The sequence below is a fragment of the Hydra vulgaris genome, chromosome 08 (assembly GCF_038396675.1).
Source record: "Hydra vulgaris chromosome 08, alternate assembly HydraT2T_AEP".
NCBI classification, from domain to species: Eukaryota; Metazoa; Cnidaria; class Hydrozoa; order Anthoathecata; family Hydridae; genus Hydra; species Hydra vulgaris.
In genome coordinates this window covers 36,207,897-36,230,095 of record NC_088927.1, presented here as the reverse complement: position 1 = coordinate 36,230,095, position 22,199 = coordinate 36,207,897, and the positions used below count along the sequence as shown (strand labels likewise).

Here is a 22,199-nt window from a genome sequence, read left to right as displayed (position 1 = left end):
AGTTTATTTAAAAAAAAAAATAGTGAAGGGTACCTTAGATACTTTTTACGACCTCAAAGCCCTTTGTTTGCGCATTCTAAAAAACATCTTTATATATATGCAAATTTAAATTTTAATAAATTTGAATTGTCTGTAAACAACATGTGTGTTTAGTCGAGACCCAAGTTCGATTCCTGTAGAAATCCTACTGAACTTGTTTTTTGTTTTAATAACGAATCAAGTTTAAAAAAATTATACTTAAGGCGAACGTTTTTTTCAGGCACCCCTCTTTAGTAAGTAAAAAACAAGTCTTACGCGAGATCAGTAATATTGAAAACAATGGCTAAAACCCAATGCCGAAGGTAGGCTACCTATACCCCTTAATTGGAAGGGGAGAGGGAAACAGCAAATTTTGTGCTCTTTTGCTAATTTAAGAAGCTTTATAATTTAGCAAAACCGCGGTCAAATTTGGAAGATTTTGAGACGCTAATGACACGTTTTTTGGGAGGGATTCCGACCCGTAAACCATGGCCCTGCTAAAACCTGTTTTTTGTTGACTCAAAAAATAGGCCTTACTCATGGCCAGTATATAAGGGGTGGCATATGTGCATGGGCCCCCTCAGGATTTTTTGATGTTCCTGATAGAACACCTTCACACAACGTGCAAACTCCAAATTTGAGTTTGTTTATATGCCGAATGAGGTGGCCTTGCAAAAATTTAGGATGGCGGAGGCCTGGGAACAAAAAGCCCTAAAACATTTGCCTCCCCCCTTCCCTGCCCAAACGTTAGGGAAATATGTAGCAAAATTTTCAACTTTAGCATCTAAAACTTAATTTAAATTTATCAACAGATTTTAATTTTTGTAGAAAAACATTGTAAATTACAAAAGTTATGACCTTTTTAGTGCCCTCATGTATGGGCAGGGGAGGGCAAGAGTTTTAGGGCTCTTTGTTCACAGGCCTCCGCCATCCTGATATTTTTCAAGGCCTTCTCATTTGGGTAGGTATAAACAAACTTAAGTTAGGAGTTTGCACGATGCATGAAAGTGAAACTCCACTTAACTAACTCACTCTCTGACTGTCTCTGATTCTCTCCGACTACATCTGATTCTCTCCGACTATATCTCACTCTGTCACTCTACTGTTTTATATATTTTGAGGACGCTAGACGCGTCTCGGTTCGTACACAAATTGTTTAGTAACTATCGTTTCTTGGCATTTTGTTGAGTGAATTGTTTGTTTATAACTTCTTTTTGTGCACGCTTTAGTGAGTATGGTTATTATCTATAGGCTTGAGTGGCTAAGGTTACCTTCATAACAAAATTGTAGACAAAAAAAAAGATTCCTTCTTTCATTTTATGATACTGGTGATTAGCTGATTTATATATAATTTTTCTTTGACATTTTCTTGTTTTGTCTCCATAGAGATGTCAGAAGTCGCTCTAATGTATTTTGTAATTTTATTAATGTTTTTTGTTTGTTTTTGATATAGTAGATGGCTGATGATTGCCAAATAGGGATGAAACTTATACTTCCATGAAAAGTTGTTTTTACTCTATGTATATGTATATATATATATATATATATATATATATATATATATATATATATATATATATATATATATATATATATATATGTATATATATATATATATATATATATATATATATATATATATATATATATATATACACACACACATAAATTTACATTGTTTAAAAAAGATTAAATAAATAAATTAAATAATATTAGTTAAATAATTTTTAGTTTTATTTAAAATATTTTATTTCAAATACTTCATTTATATTATTTTATAATGTTACTCATTACATTTAACTTATTTTTCAGAATGTTTTAAATTATTTATATTCAAATTATTAAAAAGTTAATTTATATTTGTTTTATTGTTTTTGTTTATTTTATTAAATTTTTTTATTCTCTATAGTGTTCTGTTCAAAGATCAGAATCTTTAAATATAATACTTTTTCTATTAGATATTTTTTACTTTTCTGGGAAGATTTCTACAAGAACGTGCACCAAAAAATGAGTTATATACTCTATTTACACCAAACCACAAACCACAATTTCAAAGTGATAATGAATACAGGTTTGTTTTTTTATTGCTTTTATCTAATTTATAGCTTACATTTGACAGAACATAAATTATCCTTGTTATTATGTGGGTTTTTTTTTTAATGTTCATAACAGATTTCTTATATATTCTTCAATATCTTCTCTATTTTAAAGTTGATCATTTTTTAATTGTCAAATATAAAAAAAGTAACTGTTAGATTATTTTATAATTCTTTTATCATACTTGACATTTGTTCAAATAAATTTAATTAATATTTTATTTATTTGTATAGGATAATTCCATGTCAATTGAGCTAGAATTTTTTAAAAGTGTCACCATATATCTTAAATTTTGCTGATTTTTTATACAATTGAAAGTACGTAATAAAATAAGAATTTGTAAGAAAAAAATACGTAATAAAAAAAAAAAATGAAATAAGAATATTTTAACCTCTAGCTCCAAGAAGATCCTGATATATAACCATTTTACTTATAGCAGATATTGGCCAGGCCCCTCTTGTCTCCTCAGAATCACAATGTTCACTTTGAGATTTCATAAGTCACATAACTTTAAAAATATTTGATATATTCACTTAAAAATTTGTATCTGGCTATTTCCAGGGGCCAGGGGTGAAGAATCCAAATAAATGATCAGAAATGTAAAAAATTAATATTAAGTAACTGTAATTTTAAATTTAAATAAATTTAGGCAATGTTTTGTATACCTGTTTTTAATGCTCAATAAACTCATGTGGCCTTGATGATATCAAAATTATATATATTACATCATTCTATATTCATTGATCTTTCAGGAAATATAAGGGTTTTGATCTGCAAGTATATGGATTTCTATATATGGATAATGGGGCATGGTCCCCAATTTGGTATGTGAATTGTAGTGCAATTGATTTTCACTACCTTTCTGACTAGCTGGAGCTCTGATATTTTCAGCATTTCTGTAGTGCAGATGAATGTGCATGTTAAAATTATATCCAGAGCCCAAGACACCAAAGAGGGGGGAGAGCTGGGGCATGTGCCCCATCTTTTTGTAGTAGAATCTTGCGGAATCTTTTCCCTACCTTTCAGAAAAACTGAAACCTTGAAACTTTTATCATTTGTGTAGTCCTGATGAACATGTGTTAACCCTTTAACAGTCCATGCCGTATTATTATGCAAACTTAAAGTTGTTTCCAAATGTCCATGCTATAATATTACGCAAACTGAAAGTGGTTTCCAAATTTACATGCTGTAATATTACTATTTTATGCATCTTATATTTCCTTCTTGTTTATCAGTAATTATATGTTTAATTGTCACCAAATTTATTACTACATAACGGGTGATGCGGAAGTTATCGGACAAATCCTAATTTCATTATTTGAGCATAATAATTAGTTTTTGTGGTTTTTTGCGTAGGCAAAAATGTTCTATAAAATATAAACTTTATTATTTGAAACACAATTATTTAAAATGAGGTTAAATGCAGCTGAATGAGAATCTTTTCGAAAGCGACTAAAAATGTTTTTTGTAAATAAACCTAACATATAAAAAAATAAATCGTAAATCATTTTGAAAAGAAAGGATTTGCTCGAAGTACAATATATGATAACCTATAAAGACTTGGAAATGTTCAATCATTTTCTGATAGAAAACACCCTGATCGTCCGACATCCTGGACTAGAGAAAAGAAAGCCGAATTAACGAGACTTGTCAACAATCGAAAAGGGGTCAGTCAGAGAAAAATAGGTATTAAATTGGGTGTAAATCAATCGACAATTGGTCGTCAGTTAAAAAAAATGAATATTAAATATAGAAAACGTGAAAAGACTCCAAAATACACTATAGAACAACAAATAAAGGCAAAGAAAAGAAGCAGGAACCTAGTTAACCAACTCTATAACACAAAATCGCTTCTAATCATCGATGACGAAAAATACTTTTGTTTTGCAGGGGACAACATGCCTGGAAGTTCTGGATACTACACAAACAACAAAAAGACATGCCCAGAAAGTGTTCGTTTTATAGGAAAAGAGAAATTTCCAAAAAAATTATTAATGTGGATTGCCATATCTGACTGTGGTATGTCTGAGCCATTGTTTCGCACTTCCAATGCTGTAGCGATCAATTCATCAATCTATATTAATGAATGTTTAGAAAAACGACTTCTTCCATTTATTTACAAGTATCATGGAGACTTTAACTATTTATTTTGGCCAGATTTAGCAAGTTCTCATTATTCTTAAGATTCTATAAATTGGATGGACCAATATGTCTATTACGTTGATAAAGAATCCAATCCTCCAAATGTGCCTCAAGCACGACCAATAGAAAATTTTTGGGGACATTCGGCACAGAAGGTTTACGAGGGAGATTGGCAAACTTCAACAGAGCAAGTTTTGATTGATCGCATTAAACTAAAACTACAAGAAATTGATTTAAACTTTTTACAGTCGCATATGAAAGGCGTCAGAGCAAAATTGAGATCAATTGCAGATGGTGGTGTTTTTTCATATAAAAAATAATATGTTTTTAATAAAAGATAAATGCTTTATTTAAAAAAAATATAATAGTAGTTTGTTTTTTTATTTATAAATAAGTTGACGTTTTTATTTTGTCCGATAACTTCCGCATCACCCGTTAATTACACAGCTTTGGTTTCAATAATTCACTATTACACATGTTTACTTTAATTTTATATATGGCAGATAAGAAAGTTATTTCAGTGCAAAAATTATTATCTAAAAAGTGAACATTATACTCATATATAATATATGCTCATGAGGAGATAGAAAATTATATATTTGATTAAAGCAATGAGTAGAGTGAGGTTTGAGAAGAAGAATGTAGTTTATCTGATGTTTCTGATGAAGAAAATTCAGAACCAGAATTGTTTAAATTAGATTTAGAAAAGGAAATACCTGCATTAGTCTCTAAGTTCTGGTGACAATTCCTTAGAGAATGAGCTTTCTGAATCTTCATACATACTTTATTATTATTAACTTTATTTTACAGATGAAATTTGTGATCTTATTGTAAATAAGACTAATTGGTTTACTTCCCAAATTATAAATAAAAAAGAACTATAGGCGAATTCCAGAATGAAGCAATGGTTGCATCTGAAAAAAAGACTAATGCTCAGAGAAGTTATTTGGTATGTTACAAACACAAAACTCAAAAAGAAATTAAGATATGAATGTGTAAAATGTGATGTAGGACTTTGTGCAGTTTCCATGCTTTGCCAATTATTATACAAAAAGTGAATAATAGTGTATTTTTATATTTTATTAAAATCAAAATTATTTAAACGTATTTTAAAATTTTTGTGTTTATATAGTATGATTATATATTCTTAAACTTGGATAAAAACATTTTTCAGTGTTTGATAGTGTTAAAAATAGCAAAAAACCTTTTTTAATTTATTAGTAAAAAAACTTGATATCATTCCAAAATACAAGACATTTAAAGACCTCTTCAAAAAAAAAGCTGGACTTATAGTGACCGTAATTTAAAAAAACACCGGACTGTTAAATGGTTAAAATTGTTTCCAAGGCAGACAATGATAAAGGGGCCATGCGCCACTTATTTTCTCATTAAAAAAAAAAGTAAAGATAACTTTGAAAAAATTGTCTTCAAAAATTTTTTGGTTTATTTTTAATGATTTTTTATACTGTTTTAATAGATATATTTTTAACTGATAATAACTATATGTATAAGTGATATATATATACATATATATATATATATATATATATATATATATATATATATATATATATATATGTATGTATATATGTATATATATGTATATATGTATCAATATGTATATATGTATCAATATGTATATATGTATATATATGTATATATATGTGTATATATATATATGTATATATGTGTATATATGTGTATATATGTATATAGATGCTTAGAGGATGCAATTGATGAAGAAGGAGAATGTGAACTCAATAAGCTTGTTGAGATATTGGAGGTATGGATATGTTTGATTATTAATATATAAATTTTTTTCTTATTTATCTTTTTTTTTTGCTTATTATTTTATTTTGCTTTGTTTTAAAATCAAAATTGAAATTTTGTTTTCAAAATCTTAAATACTTAGAAATCAATCTAGTCTTCTAATCTAATCAATGGTAGTCTTTCACCTTAATTACCAAAAATGCAGATGTTTTGATCAGGGTTGATAGGTTTAGACCAATTATTTTAAACCATGGTTTAAACCAATCTAAAAAATATCAATTAAAACCAAACTAATTTTTTTATTGAAAATATTAAAACCAATTGGAGTTGCTCTAGATAAGTTGCTTAGAGATCAAACAAAATTAAGTGGCACTGTTAAATTTATTAAAGAACTGATAAACTTGTTATCATTTTTATCAACTGATAAAAATAGTATTGGAAACTATATATCTTTAGACTGTCAGTGGTGCTCATTTCCTGGCAAACACGTTAGATCCTAGATATTTTGTATTTAATCTTTCTAAAAATAAAGCTGCAATGACCTTTAGAGATAAAGAGTTCAAGAACTTGGTACCATTAATATTCAATTTGAAAGCCAAATTTGCTCCATTTCAATTAAAGCTATTTGTATAGTGAATCTGTTTTAAAAAATGTATCACCAATAGAATGGTGGAAATCTCTCAACTATTTGGACTGCAAAATTATCATGGATATTGAAGGTTGTTAAGCGCACCAGTTTCTAGTGCTGGAATTATTTATTTATTTTTAGTACTATTATGTTCTTCCTTCTATTCTCCTAGACTCCTACTCTATCCCTTAGATTTAGAAAAAAGAATTATTGGAAAAAAGAATTTTGGAGATGGGAGTAGAAAAAGCGGCAAAGTTTTTATAGAACAAAAATATAGAACATTAAACAATGATGTATTAGTTGATGAATTACAGCGATAATGTTAATAGAAAGTATAATTTACTAAAGTAAAATGACTAATGCTTTTTTTAATTGAAAATTTTGAGTAAACATGGCTTTTTTTAATAAAAAAAAAGAGTTTAAAACAAAAAAAACATGGTTTTTGGTTTTTTTGCAACCCTGGTTTTGATGCAGGCTTCTAGAGATAAAACAATCAAGGTCGATGTGTTTCAAAGTCAAAGTTGAAGCTTCAACATCGCTAAAAGTTGTGTAAGAACGTGTTTTGAAATACAAGTTGTATAAAACTTAATTAAATGGTTTTCAAAATCTTTTTTCATTTAAATGGTTTTCAAAATCGTATTACTTCGAATAAAATATATTTTCGCGGTTTTCAAAATCGTAAAAAGTTGTATGAAATTTAATTTGACGGTTTTCAAAATCGCATTAGTTCAAATAAAGTATATTTTTGCGGTTTTCAAAACCGTAAAAAACTGTGTAAATTCAAAATTGTTTAAAATTTCCAAAGGCTTTCAAACTTGTATGTGGCTGTACTAGTACTATTATGCTCTTCCCTTCTATTCTCCTAGACTCTTAGATTTTATTTAAATTTATTTAATTTAGTACTTAAATAAAATGTTTGTTTAGATATTTTTGATGATGATCAGAACTTCTTGTTTATGATTTATGAAGCGAGCACTCTACCACTACACCACTATCGCATTAATAGTAGTGCTGTAGTGGTAGTTTTACAGATTTAGTTTTTTTAATATAATTAATTAATTTAGAATTTTTTTTTTTTGCCCTTTTTATTTTACTTATTTTATTTTTAAAGTCAAATTTTTTGTCTTTTTGTTATTATTATAATTTTTTTTGTTTAATATTTATATAAAACATTTTTTTTTTAAATTTTATTTATTTAATTTAGAGTTTTATTAAAGCGTTCATTTTGTTGTGTTTTTTTTTTAATTATTTTTTTAGAACTTATTTTATTCATTCTTTTTCTCTGAGAAAATTAGAATCCCTATTATGCTCTTCCCTTCTATTCTCCTAGACTCCTACTCCCTTAGATTTGGAAAAATTGACAATCTATGAGAAGCTACTTGTTTTCAGGTTCAAAGACACCGATATAAAGTAAAGTGAAGTGATAACTGGTTTGGTACACGCTAGCAATCTCTGTCCTTCTAAGTTCTAATTTTTTTATAATAAAAATTTGAAGTATACATTACAGTAACATTACAGAAGTACAGAATATACAAAAGATATACTAAAACCCTTGGATGTATTTAATAATCATTCTAGATTTCAAAAATCCAATTCCTTAAACATGTGAAAAAATTATTTATATATTATCAACTATCTAATCTAAAATAATCCTAGCATGCTTCCCTAGTAAAGAATATTTAGTTCTCCACTTCCAGTCTTTCATTCTCATTTTTTTGTGCTATCTGTCTTGCTTTTCCAGTTCAACAATACTGGAGATTTCATTTTTAATGTGGTGGTATTATCATCATCATCCTAGTCTGAGTCATCATCGCATTTTGATCTCTGTCTGGAGCAGGTCTAGCGGCCATTTGCTCTTCCATGGAGTAATGTTACTAAAACTGGTACAAAAGAGTTCTCGTTGATGAAGACCAACTTCTCAGTGGTTTTTGGAGACAACAAGCATTTCTTTTCGTGGACCACCTGTCCAGCTTCACTTAAGGCCCTCTCACTTGAGACACTTAAAGCTGGCAGAAAATAATACTTTAAAATAACGCTATGGCAATACTTAAATTGTGGTAAAGGCAAAACAGTTCAGTTTTCAGGATATGAGTTCTAGGGATGCGGAGTCCCAAAAAGGACTCCGGATTTGAAAGTCGTAAAAAAATAACTTTATCCTAGTTTTTGGTGTCCAGGAGCTCTAAAAATATAAATAAGTTTATGGACTACTAATAGGAAAAAAATTAAGACTTTAAGGTTAGAGGAACAATCATTTTTTGAGTCCAGAGTCCTAAGGTATAATTGCGGCCAGGAATCTGGGACTTCTGGACTCAAACATGTTTAGAGCTTCTGGACACTACAGACTTGGAAAAAGTAGAGACATAAAGCCGGAGTCCTTTTGGGACTTCGCATCAGTCAAAAGTCAACAAACGTGTTTAGAGCTTCTGGACACTACAGACTTGGAAAAAGTAGAGACATAAAGCCGGAGTTCTTTTGGGACTCTGCATCCCTGATGAGTTCGTTTCTGGTGTAACAGAGATAGAAGCTTTTGATGATGGGGAAATTTTTAGAGCAAATAGAAATCAAAAGAAACAAAAAGATACGTGTCCTAACACGTTTAACATGCAGTAGACATGTGTCCTAACACGGTGTCTACTGCATTGAGTTGTCATGTCTAATGTTTTTTGATACCGAAGCAGACCTTCGAAAACATCAAAATAAAAATGTCCAAAGCACCCAAAACAAGCATACATCAATAGATTCAAATTTTATTACATCATGCTCGAAAGTAAATTTGAGTGCAATATAATGTTACAGGATGTACGTAATCATACAAGATTTACAAACAAGCCGAAAGATTTCTTATAAAATTTTATTGGCCATACCCTAAACAAGAATTTATTGAAGACAGGAGTAACATTCATAAGACATTAAAAGTTCCTGAGCAAAGACTTATGGAGCATATTGTTTTTAGCATAGACGACATGGAAGTGATAAAAAAGTGCTGTAGAAAACGAACTAATATTTTTTATTATAGATTCATTTGTAGATTTTGATATTGTTTTACAGTTGTTGTTTTTTCTTTCAAAAGTCTTTTTGAATTAAAGATATCTTCATTTAAATAAAATCAGCCATTAATGTCTTAATTTATTTGGCTATAAGTGAATAGCTCGTTGGCACATCGATCTTTTGCTTCTCAAAGTTAGCATAAATTTTATCTTTTTTAAAGCAAGTGAGGTTTTGAGACTAATGATTTTGATTTTTAGACTAATATTGAATTTTAGATAAATTTGACTGTATTTGCTGTAAAAAAAACAGTTTTTCTTTCTTAAAAACTTATAACATTCTAAAATAAGCCTAGATTTTGTTTTGGGTAACAAATAAAAAATGCGTGGCAGATATTTTAAAAACTCATTTTTTTTCCTTAAAGGAATACCAAACCCCTGAGACATGTTGTGTTCATATTAAAGAGGATGATAAAAAAAAAGTTTTATGTAACTTCAAATCACAATAACTTTTGAACTGCTTTGAATTATGGTCTGAAATTTTCAGATTTTGTTTATGAAATGATGTGAAGATATCCCTGAAATTTTCAAGAAAATCCAATAACTCAACTATTTCAAATTGCTGATTTTCCCTCATCCTTATAAAAAACTACTCTTAAGGCTTGTCTAGCAACCTAAATTATTATTATAATATTTATTATTATTATTATAATCATAAAATAATAGTATTTTAAATTAAATTTACCTCCTTATGGGGGTTACTCTAGATGAGAAAGCTACTTTTTTTTTTTTAATTGTTATTACCTTCTAACAAACCTGCAATTTTGAAACATCTTAAAAATCACTTTAACAATCAAGGTTCATGTTTCAAACAACATGACTCCATACCTCATGTGCGGAAAAAATAGTTGAATACTTCCAGCAGTTTCCAAACATCAAATTGCTACTGCACCACTATCATATCATTTTTTTACAAAAAAATAAAGATAGTACTGAAAAATGTAATTTTTTTTGTTTAAAATATTTTTATTCAAAATAGAATCGTTTACAGAATGGGAAATCAGTTCCAGCAGGTTTAACACATGACAAGGTTATTTTACATTTTATTTATATTCTTTTTACTGTATGGTAAATTTTAAATAACTTTTTACATTTATTACTTTATCATAAAGGTGAACTTAATTCTAGAATCTTGAATTTTAGAAAATTATCATTTCATTGCACTATTAACTATGTTTTTTATTGCACTTTAGTTAGTTAATAGCAAAATACATGCTAAAAATAGAGATTTTTAATTGTATAGAAACTACCATACCACTATCACTTCTCGATTTGTTACCTCCACCACTAATATATCACCTCTAAATAAAATGGTAGTACCTATGTAAATAAGGAGGTTTTTATTTGATTTTTTAATAAACAGTTTGTTTTTTTTTAATTTAAAAATACTTAAAATCAGTGTAAAAATAAATAAAACAGTATAAAATGTTGTTACTTTTAAACATAATAACTTATTTGTATGTAAACATGTTAACTTGTTAATTTATGTCTATACACACTTTAAAAGATATCAAAGTTTAAAATTAAAAAATATATCAAAATTTTGTAAGTATTAAAATTTTCTTCACATTTTCTTTCTTTTTAAGTTTTGTTTTAGAATAAAATGCATGAGCACATAAAGATTTCATTAAACAATAGAAAAATACTTGTAGTGTTTTTAAATTTTTAGTTAGTTCGGCTAAAAGATGACTTTATTAGGCAAAAAGAAGAAAACAGGCGTTTAGATCAGGTAAGTTAGATTTGGTTGCTCCTACAATAAAATCGTCGGTATACAAGGGAAATGCACTAAGTCCATTTTTGGTAGTATGGAGTTATTAATACCACTATTTAGTATTTTAAATTCTTTATCGTTTGATATACAACACAAATTTAATAAATCAATTGTTAATGAGCTGTTATATATATATATATATATTTTTTTTTTGTTATTTCAATGTTTAAAGTTTTGAACTTAAAAACATTATTTACATATTTATTTATTTAATAATAACTGTGTACATGTACAATGACAATGTACAGAGCCTAGGAAATCTAGGCTTTAACAGCCCATTTGTATAAAAATAAGTCAAACTTTGATTTAAACTCTTTAAGTGTTTTTGAATCTACAATGTTTTGATCTAAGTTATTCCAAATGTTAATAGCACGGTTTGTTAAGAAATAGTATCTCTTTGGATTTTTAGTTAATTGTCTGTGAAACCTCCTATTGTGACCTCTCGTATTTGAAGATATTAAATCAGGTGGGTATTCCAATGTTAAATTATCTATTTTTTTTACAATTTTGTAAAGTTGGATTAAGTCATTACGTTCGCATCTTTTTTCAAAAGTCCTTAATTTAAAGTAGGTTAGTCTATCTTTAGTCTATTATCTCAAAATGGTTTTTTTGTGCATTTCCCTTATATACTGTTGAAATAATAGTCAATATTGTTGTTAATGCAAAGTTTTATTTTTTCATAAATAAAATAATTATTTTATGTAAGGTATAGTGCCCTTAAAAAGACAGTGCCCTTAATAATTAAATATTATATTGCTGATAGCTATTGTTAACTAAAATTAAACAAAAGTTTGGATATTCCAATATATAAACAAGCCCTATAACTTTCAAAAAAAAGTTTAGTTATAGTGCAGAAGTTCAAAATTGTTTCTAGGTTTGTCTCAGTAGATAGTATTAAAAAAAATTTGAGAGCCAAAATTCTCTAATAAATAATATGAATTAATATTATATTATATATTCATCTATTAGACTGGCGTAGATGAATTTTTAATACATCGTTTCCAGTTTAGGATGTTGAATGCTGGATCTTCTTGACTCAATGCAAGAGTTTTGCTTGTGTCTCTGTTTTTAAGACTAGGCAACTCATTCTATTATCTCCTAATGAGGGTACAGCTCTAAAACTCAATTTTATGGTTCTGAGGCCGGCAGGTAGTCCAGTTTTCCTAACTCTGTGGTAGCTCTTAGAGAAACTGATTCCATTAACAGCTGAAAAATATCAAAGTATAAACAGTGCCATGTTGCGCATTGATGGTGTCTCTGTTTATACTTTTGGTGTTATTGCCAAGGCCACATATGGAGCCCTTTTTTTACGGCTTAGGGTTTATTAATAGTAATAAGGCAATTGTTTGGGCTATTAAACAAAAAACCATCGTCATCACCAAGTTCTCTAAACCTTTCATTCACTAATATTTGTGGTCTTCGAAGTCATTTTTCTTCTGTTGAGTCTTATCTCTTGCAAAGTTCACCAGACCTACTTGCTCTTTGTGAGACTAATTTGAGTTCAGCTGTCTCATCTTGTGACCTTAATGTTGATGGTTATCTTCTTTTAGTTCGTAAAGACTCCAATAGTCACATGCTTGGCCTGGGCATTTACATTCATAAGAATTCACCCATTTGTCATGAAACTAGGTTTGAATCCACAGACTTCTTTTATGTGCTTTCGTTTAGCACCACTTCACTCTATCGCCTTTCTCTTTGTTCTATGTCGCTCTCCTTCATCACTTTTCTCTTTCATCTCTTTTCGATGTTATTTCTGATCATATTGACCAAGCCCTCTCTCTTTATCCATCAGCCAATATTGTTGTTGTCAGTGACTTTATTCCTCATCACACTGAATGGCTCGGCTCTAGTGTCAGTGACTATGCAGGCATTAAGGTCCACAAATTTTGCCTTTCTCAATCCCTAACTCAAATAGTCAACTTTCCAACTCGCGTTCCAGACAACCCGAATCATTTATTTTCTCTACTTGACTTATGTCTTGTTTCTGATCCTAGTCACTGCTCAGTTTCTCCACATTCACCCTTAGGTGCTTCTGATCACAGTTTGATCTCTCTAAAACTATTATCTCATTCTTCTTCATCATCTGAATCCCCCTATCATCGTACCTCTTACAACTACCTTAAAGCTGACTGAGAGTCTTTCCGTGATTTTCGTGTGATGGTCCTTGGTTAAAAATCTTTCATCTTCCTGTTGACAAATGTGCTTCTTACATAAAATAACTGAAATCTTTATTCCCTCTCAACAATTCCAGGTCAAGCCTCACTCTCCTCTATGGTTTTCCTCACATTGTGCTGCTGCGATTGCCAATCGAAACTGTTACTTCCATATCTATCAGCAAAACAATTCTCCAGAAAACAGACATCTGTTTATTACTGCTAGAAACCATTGTAAAAAGGTTTTGTCTAACGACAAAGCCCGCTATTCTCAGGTCATAAAATCTTGTATCTCATCTCAAAATAGACTCTTGTGACTTCTGAAGAGTCTTTAGTAGTATCAATAATAAGGGCAAATCTGTAATTCTACCTCTCTTGTATGGTTCAGACTTTGTCACCTCACCTAAAGACAAAGCTGAATTGTTTGCTAAAAACTTTTCATCAATATCATCTCTTGATTCCACTAGTTGCATTCTACCTGATATAGCCGTCAAACAGGTTAATCCATTGCTTGACATTCATATCACTCCAGCTTCTGTATCTAAAGTGATTTCCTGCTTAAACTCTTCTACAGCTTGTGGTTCGGACAATATATATGTTTTAGTCATGCAGAAGTGTTCTCCGGAGCTGTTGTCTATACTTTCAAAACTATTTAACAAGTGTTTGTCAGTGTTGTCAATATGGATTTCGATCTTCTCGTTCTACAGCTGATTTGCTAACAGCAATAACCGATAGGTTTTATTGTGCATTAGATAAAGGTGGAGAGTTTAAGGCCATCGCTCTTGACATTTCGAAAGCTTTTGAAAAGTTTGGTATGCTGGTCTTCTCCGTAAGCTTTTTTCTTATGGTGTTTCAGGGAACATCTTTAAGATTATCGAATCCTACCTTTCCATTTGTAGTATAAAAGTTGATCTTGATGGACAACTTTCTTCTTCATATTCTCTAACTTCAGGGGTTCCTCTATGTTTAATCCTTGACCCTATACTCTTTTTAATTTAGATTAACGATCTTCCAGATATTCTCACATCTATGGTGGCATTGTTCTCTGATGATATTACCATTTATTCTTGTCATGATAAGAAGCCAACACTCTCTGATTGCTTGGAGGAGGCATTTGAGCTTGAAGAGGATCTCACTTCTGCTACAGCATGTGTCTCACAGTGGCTGGTGAACTTTAATTCAGATAAAATTCAATTTTTTTCAGCCAATCATTATCACAGTAATTTAGATCTTTTTATATTTATGAACGGTAATGTACTTGATGACTCATCTACTCTTCATCTTCTAGGATTAACTCTTACTTCCGATCTCTCTTAGAAACCATATATCAAATCCGTTGCAAAATTAGCATCTGCTAAGGTTGCATCTCTTTATCAAGCTTGACACGTATTTTAAGTCTATTCTTCATCTCTATATATCTCAAATCCAGCTTTGTATGCAATACTGTTGCCATATCTGGGGCGGATCTTCTAATGATGCCTTTCTCATTTAGACAAGGTTCAAAAACACGTTGTAAACATAGTTGGACCTGCTCTTGCAGCCAACCATTATCACATTGTCGTAATGTTGCTACTCTTTCTCTTTTCTACAAATACTTTAATGGGCACTGCTCTAAAGAGCTAGCGTCTCTTGTTCCATTTTCTAAAATTAATTCTCATGTTACTCGTCATTCAATTAAATCTCATCCTTTTACTGTGACTGTTCTAAAGTCCTTCAAAAGCTCTTATTTATCTAGATTTTTTACTCGAACATCAGTTTTTTGGAATTCGCTTCCTTCATCTTGCTTTCCTGGTTCATATTGTTTGCAATCTTTTAAGTTGTCTTTCAATTGTCTTCTTGCTCTACAATCTTCATCTTTTCTCCTCCAGTAACTTCCAACTCTAATAGTTGCTTGCAGCCTTGTTGGAAGCAAAGATTTAAAAAATATATTTATATTTATATAATTATAATAATTAATATAATATGAAAAATGTTTAATTTATGTGTGTTAACTAATGTCTAGAAAGAAGCTATGAGAGGCTCCTTATCAGAAAATAATATTTTTCAGTTTTTTGTTACAAATATATAGCTTTGATTGCTTTAAAAACTTTTTGAAAAAGGCACTGTTTATTTTGAACTTTTTGCCTATTTTTTTTACTTTTAAAAGAAATAAACTTTAAAATAACAAACAAAACTCTGTTTTGATAACTGCAATTTTTTTAATCAGTGATAACAAAGATTCTATTGATCTAATGGAATCTATTGAGTTAAAAGTCTTTAATACTGTCTTTTTTATTGTCAGACTTCTAAATAATTTCTTTGTAGCGATTATTTTTTGTTGTTTATATTTAGGAATAATTATAATTGGTCTTTTACTATCTACGATGTACTTTGATATACCACATACCAAAATTTCATAACAATTTGACACATAGGGCATTGTTAAAGTTTTGCAGCTTTGCAAATGCTTTTGTCTGAATTGCACCTTTTTTTTTGCATCAATAGAGCAACTCAGTTTCTTTTCTCTTTTTTCTTTCTTTCATTTCTTTCCCTGCGCTTTTTACTCCTTTGAGTTGTTGACAGACTCTACAAGTTTTAGCACATCTTGACCTTCCATAGAGCCATGGACTTGGTTTACTCTAGTACTTTCTTTTTGCATATTAATAATATTTGTCGACCTATTTTTTTTTGAATTGTTAATAGACATGGTATTTCTCTTTCCAATATTTTTAAATAATATATTTTTTCATTTCATAGATATAGTAGAACTTATTTTGCTATTCAGAACTGATGATCAGTAAAATTAGGTGAAGCAGCTGATAAACACACTGTTGTATCGTGGTGTTTTTTTTTATAGAATTGTTTTTTCAAACTTCCAAAATACAAAATGAAATACCAAGTCTATTAACAATTCAAAAAAAATAGGTCGACAAATATTAATAATACTAACATTGCAGCTTTTTGAAATTTATCATAAATGCAACGTTAAAATTTGCATAAATGCAACGTTTAAGCTTTCATTACTAGTATCGAACTTCTTTCCAGCTTTTCTTATAGACTTTAGTGCGGCTCATTTCTCCCACATACTTGAAAGAGATGACATAAAGACGTCCCTATTAATTGTTGACTAAATAAATTTTCTTTTCCCTTGCATAAAGTTCATGAAGAACCTTGTTAATTTGATCCAGAAGTTGCGTTACACTAGTAATGTCTGGAGGTGATATATATAAATGTATTTCTTTCTAAGATATCTAAGTAAGGTATAATGGAAGCAAGAACTGTGACCATGGCTCAATACAACAACGATGTAAAGTATGCGTTTTTTAATTAAGTGTCTATCAAATAATTTATAAAATGTAAGTAAGAATTTGTGATCTTGAGATCCAGAAACTTACAATTCCTATATTTAATAATGCAATAGAAAATTTTTACCTTTTCTTCAAATAAGCTTTCCTTCAATTTGCAGTCAATGCAATAAACTTTCTTCCTCCTTTCATTTTCTTATTGGCATGATCTTGAATTTTTAACACATCCATAATAAGATTTGTTAGTTTTTTTCTGTTCATACCTTGGTAAGTTCGATTTTTACAGCGCACATGCTCCACAATAGTATCTTCTTTGGTGGTGGTTCTTCGTTTCATTTTCTGTAAGAATAGGTTATCTAATTGCTAATCAATCACAATTTTGATTTTTATTAATGGAAGCTGACCTGTTGATAATGCAGAATATATTTGTTTTCCATTTGTTTTACACCAGTCTAAAGCTTTGTATATGTTTGTTTCATCTTGGTTAAATTGCTTTACGGCTACTTCAGATTTATTTCTTGGCTTTTTAATTACAGAATTTGCATTCACTGCTACTCCTAAGCTAAACTTTGGTTTCATTTTTATTTTTATCTATAATAATGAACATTTTAAACTATTGCAACAATAACTGTACAATTAAAGTAATGTAAAAATACAAAAAAACAATTTACTTATTTTTAAATCTTTTTTTGAAGTTGCAAAACAAGAAGTAGCTGTTAAAAGAAATTGAACTGTTATAAGAAGTACTACTATCTTTTAAAACAAACTTTAAGATATAAAAAATAAAGAGAAAAAAAAAGGAAAAATAAAATTTATATATATATATATATATATGTATATATATATATATATATATATATATATATATATATATATAAATGCAGCATTAGACGCACACATGATGTCATACAAAACAGGAAGTTGCAGGGCTTCTGTACATGCATCGACTATTTATAAGTCTGCTGTTGCAAAAGAATGCTGCTACATCGATTGAGGCTTTGGCATGGGGCCAGCAATCTTTTCTTTCATTATTCCTTGTTTTTTTTTTGAAAAATTAAAGTGCACATTTTTTTTATTTTAAGAGCACAAAAATGATAAGAAATTATGTCCTAAGATATCAATTGAGTATAATACATAATATTAATTACTAATAAAATTCTTATTTTAGATTCCCGAAACACAAGTTAAAAAATTACAAAGTAATTGTTCTATGTCAAAGGTACGTTTTTATAAAAATCAGATGTATAAATATAACATAAGAAAAATAGAATGGTATATGTAACTAAATAAAGACATGCAGCTATTTTATTATGTTATATTTACTATGTTATATTTGTCATGTTATATTTGCCATTTTGTATTTATTATGCTATATTTGTAATGTTAAATTTGCCATTTTATATTTATTATGCTATATTTATTGTTATAATGTATTATATGTTCTAATTTTAATTAATATTTCTTTTTATATTTAATATTGTTTTTACACTATTATATGATTATATCATAAATAATCGCAATATACAATTAAAACTGGAAATTCCAAAAAATAAAATTGGAATAAAATTAAAGGGAACATTTAATAATATACATCAAGGCACAAACAAAGTTTTTTTAATTTTAAAATTTTTAAAATTTATTCATAAAATTTCTTTAAAAAAATTTTATTTTATTTTATAAGTAAAATAAAAAAATATATGCATATATACATACATATTAAAAAGTTAAAAGTACATATTAACTAGTTAAAAATTACTAGTTCTAATTTTTAAATTACCCATAATGTATATATAATAATGCATAATATTTCTTCAAAAATGTTTCATTATATTTTATAAGCAAAGGAAAAATATGTATATGTATTTTTCTTATAATTATTTGCTCTTTCAGTTGGAGTTAATTCAGAGCAAATTTTTAAACTTTTCAAAGCAGAAAAAAATGTTTTATAAAGAAGAAGACTTACAAAGGAACTTTGTAAATTTAAAAATAAGATGATAAAAATAAGAAGAATAAGATACAAAATAATATTTATAAAATAATAAATCCTTTTGATAAAAAAGCGTTCTAATACTTTCTTATAGATTTTTAAACTGCAACATTTAAAATGCAATATTTTTTTAACCAATTTTTCTGGAAAACTTTAGGATACTTGAATAAATAAATATCAGAAAAACAACTGTTGCTGACGATTGTGTTTCTAATGCATTTATAATACAAAACATTACAATGTAAAACTTAAAAAATATTACTAAAGCGTAATCAAATTTTATTTATGAGGTTCTATCTAAATATCAAATTTCTCCAATTTAAATACTTATACAAATTTTATTAAATTCAAATTTCAAATTGTAAAAAAAAATTTTATGAATAAATTTGTTTTAATATTTAGATATTGATATTTGAATAATGATATTTTGATATTCAAATATTTAGCAAATTGTAATGTCATTAAAAAATAGAAGTATTGCTAGGGAATTGTTCATTAAAGGTTCATAAGACTAATCAATAGTTAGGTGTCAGTTATGTGTATATATAAGAGAGTTCAAGAGGAGAAAAAGCTGAATATATGCCAACAATACAAAATGATAACAACAAAATAAAAGCATCTTAATGCATGAAAAAACTTAATAGAAAAAATGAATCAAAGAAGTTAGAAAAAAGTTTTTTCATTCTATCGTGTAATTAATTAAATAGAAGAAGATATGGGTCAATGTTTCTAAGAGTTTATCCTGGTAAAATTTGTTAATGAATAAAAACTGCAATATTGCAAGAAACTATTGATATAAGGAAAATTTGGGTAGATACTTTTCAATCTTAAGTAACTCATAAATTAATAGGAGAAATGATTGCATTGGATAATAAGTCATTTTCAACAGTTGAAGACTTAGGTTTTAACATTCTTGTGGAAAAATTAAAATGTTATTATTAAAGTATCGGGTAGACATGAAAAAATCCAGTCAACTTTAAATTGAGATTACTCTAAAATGCTTTTTATTTCAAATTTTTTTTTTATTAAATGGGTCTACATCAATAAGGGTTTCAACTTAACTTTATAGGACTTGATAGGCTGTTTGGCAAGAGATCAAATTTATAGCAGGTTGATGCCATCATTTTGCAGACTTTTTCTTTATTCACCTTATTGGTGGCATTAATCCACTTTTTTTGGAAGTCCTTTTTATTTTTGTTACTTCATCTGTCTTATAAAGAATTCCTAAACTGTTACCCAAAAATCTTCAATCTCACGTTCTTCAGGATAATTTGGAGGGTTTGCATCTTTAGGATCAATTTTCAAATTATCATCTTTGCACCACTGTAGAACTTTTTCAGAATAGTGAGAAGCAGAAAGATCTGGCTAAAAAAGATATTAGTATTAGTGTTTTTTCATAAATGGCAAAAGTCTTTTTTAAAGGCATTCTTTAATGTAGAGATCGGCAGTCAAGGTCTTCTTAGTGACAAAACAAGAGGACTACATACCACAGCTACAAATTGCTTTCCACACAAGGAACTTGAATGCAAATTTTTCTCGTCATATCTATTTAAATTGGTCATCAACAGGTTTATCTTTGTTTTCATAGTAAAATTGTTGACCAGGAAGTTATGAAAAATTCACCTTGCAATATATTTTTTTGTCTTCAATTATGCACATACATTTATCTGCCATTAGTTTAACCAACATCTTTGTGTGGCGAATTCATTTAGTTTTACCATTTAAGCTTCTCTTAGGTGTATTTTTCTTATAAAATGCTTTAATTCGAGCATTTTAAAATACTTTTTTGATATAAGAATGTAAAGTCTTGAATTTTCTCGCTAGATCTTGCTATGACTGGCTTGGATTACTTGCTATTAAACTGAGAATCGACTTTACCTTTTTAGATTTATGGAAAGTTTTCTTTCTTCCACTTCCAGGTTTTCCTTCAAAGCACTGAGTAGTCTTGAACTTATTTATAATATCTATGACTGTAGATTTTGGAATATTTGTACATTTAGCAATTAAGAGATATAAAGTTGATGGATTTTTGCTCAACTTTAAATTGAGATTTCTTTAAAACCACAAATGCTTTTTCTTATCTTAAAAAAATCACAACTTTTTTACGCACCTCAATTTGTTTATCAACACAATTAAAGATAAGAAAAAGCATTTGTGGTTTTAAAGAAATCTCAATTTAAAGTTGAGCAGATTTTTCTGTGTCCACCAGATTTGTGAATTATTTGTAAGTCATCTGTATTTTAGAGCATCAAATCAAATAACCTAAAATATTATGAAGCCTAGAATTGTTCAGTAATAATTTGGCATGCAACAGGGCCCAAATTAAGCTTATCGTGATTGCTTTTCACACCGTCGCAATTAGTTTTTTCTTTAAAACAATATTTTCGCAATTTGTTTTTTTTTTAGTTTTTTTTAAGTTTTTTTTTTTTAATTTAGCATTTTTATAGGCCGCTCTTAAAAGGAAAGTTTTAGTCTAAGTTTTTTATTAGTTGTAATAAGGTAAGTCACGATTATGATCACACACTCTCTTGTGCAGAGGTTTTCATTCAACATTAAGCACTTTAGAATTTAAATTACTTTAAATCTCTACGTGGAAGCTTTTTTTCCAAAAAAATACTTTAAGGAAATATAACTGGATTTATTAAAACCAAAATTTTTTTTCTCACTTTTTATTACAAAACAATTTGAATGAAAAAATTGATTATACTTATATTTTTTAATAGTAGGATAGATCAAGAAGCAATAAATTAGAAAAAACATGTTATAAATGTTTTTTTTTAATCTTAATTGTTTCGTCTATATATATAACGTGTTTTTGCCCCCATCATACTGCAAACTGCTGCTTCCAATGGATGGCGGAGAGGCTAAAAAAAAAATTTTATTGCAATTAATTTTTTTTGCGTTAATTCGAGCCCTGATGCAACTAGTTAGTAAAAAAAGTAAAAATATTATTAGTATAGTATAATCATCCTTTGCTTTTTTATGTCATATTTTTTCCTTCCTATTAAGAATCCTTTAACATATACTAAGGAAGAATATCTTCTTCCTTAGTATGTGTGACTATCAGGGATGCGGAGTCTAAAAAGGACTCCGGCTTTATATCTCTACTTTTTCCAAGTCTGTAGTGTCCAGAAGCTCTAAACATGTTTGTTGCCTTATTATCTGCTATAATAAAAAAAATTGATGAGATTTAATGACTTGAAACTTATTGTTTTCAAGCCCGTAGTCCTGGAGTCCTTGCTGCCATTATACCTAAGGACTCCGGGCTCGAAAAACGATTGTTCCTCTAGCCTAAAAGTCTTAAT

General features: G+C 28.6%; 1 protein-coding gene across 2 annotated transcripts in view; it reads left to right on the top strand.

Annotated features, from left to right (window-relative positions):
* Positions 1 to 22,199, top strand: part of LOC100199338 (myb-like protein X) — a 59,288-nt gene that overhangs the window by 20,808 nt on the left and 16,281 nt on the right. For both annotated transcript variants that reach the window (XM_065803595.1, XM_065803596.1), the window contains exons 5-9: positions 1,977 to 2,089; positions 5,974 to 6,040; positions 10,679 to 10,729; positions 11,369 to 11,428; positions 18,076 to 18,126. In XM_065803595.1, coding sequence (XP_065659667.1) covers positions 1,977 to 2,089; positions 5,974 to 6,040; positions 10,679 to 10,729; positions 11,369 to 11,428; positions 18,076 to 18,126 — 342 coding nt within the window. The remainder of the gene's footprint in view (positions 1 to 1,976; positions 2,090 to 5,973; positions 6,041 to 10,678; positions 10,730 to 11,368; positions 11,429 to 18,075; positions 18,127 to 22,199) is intronic.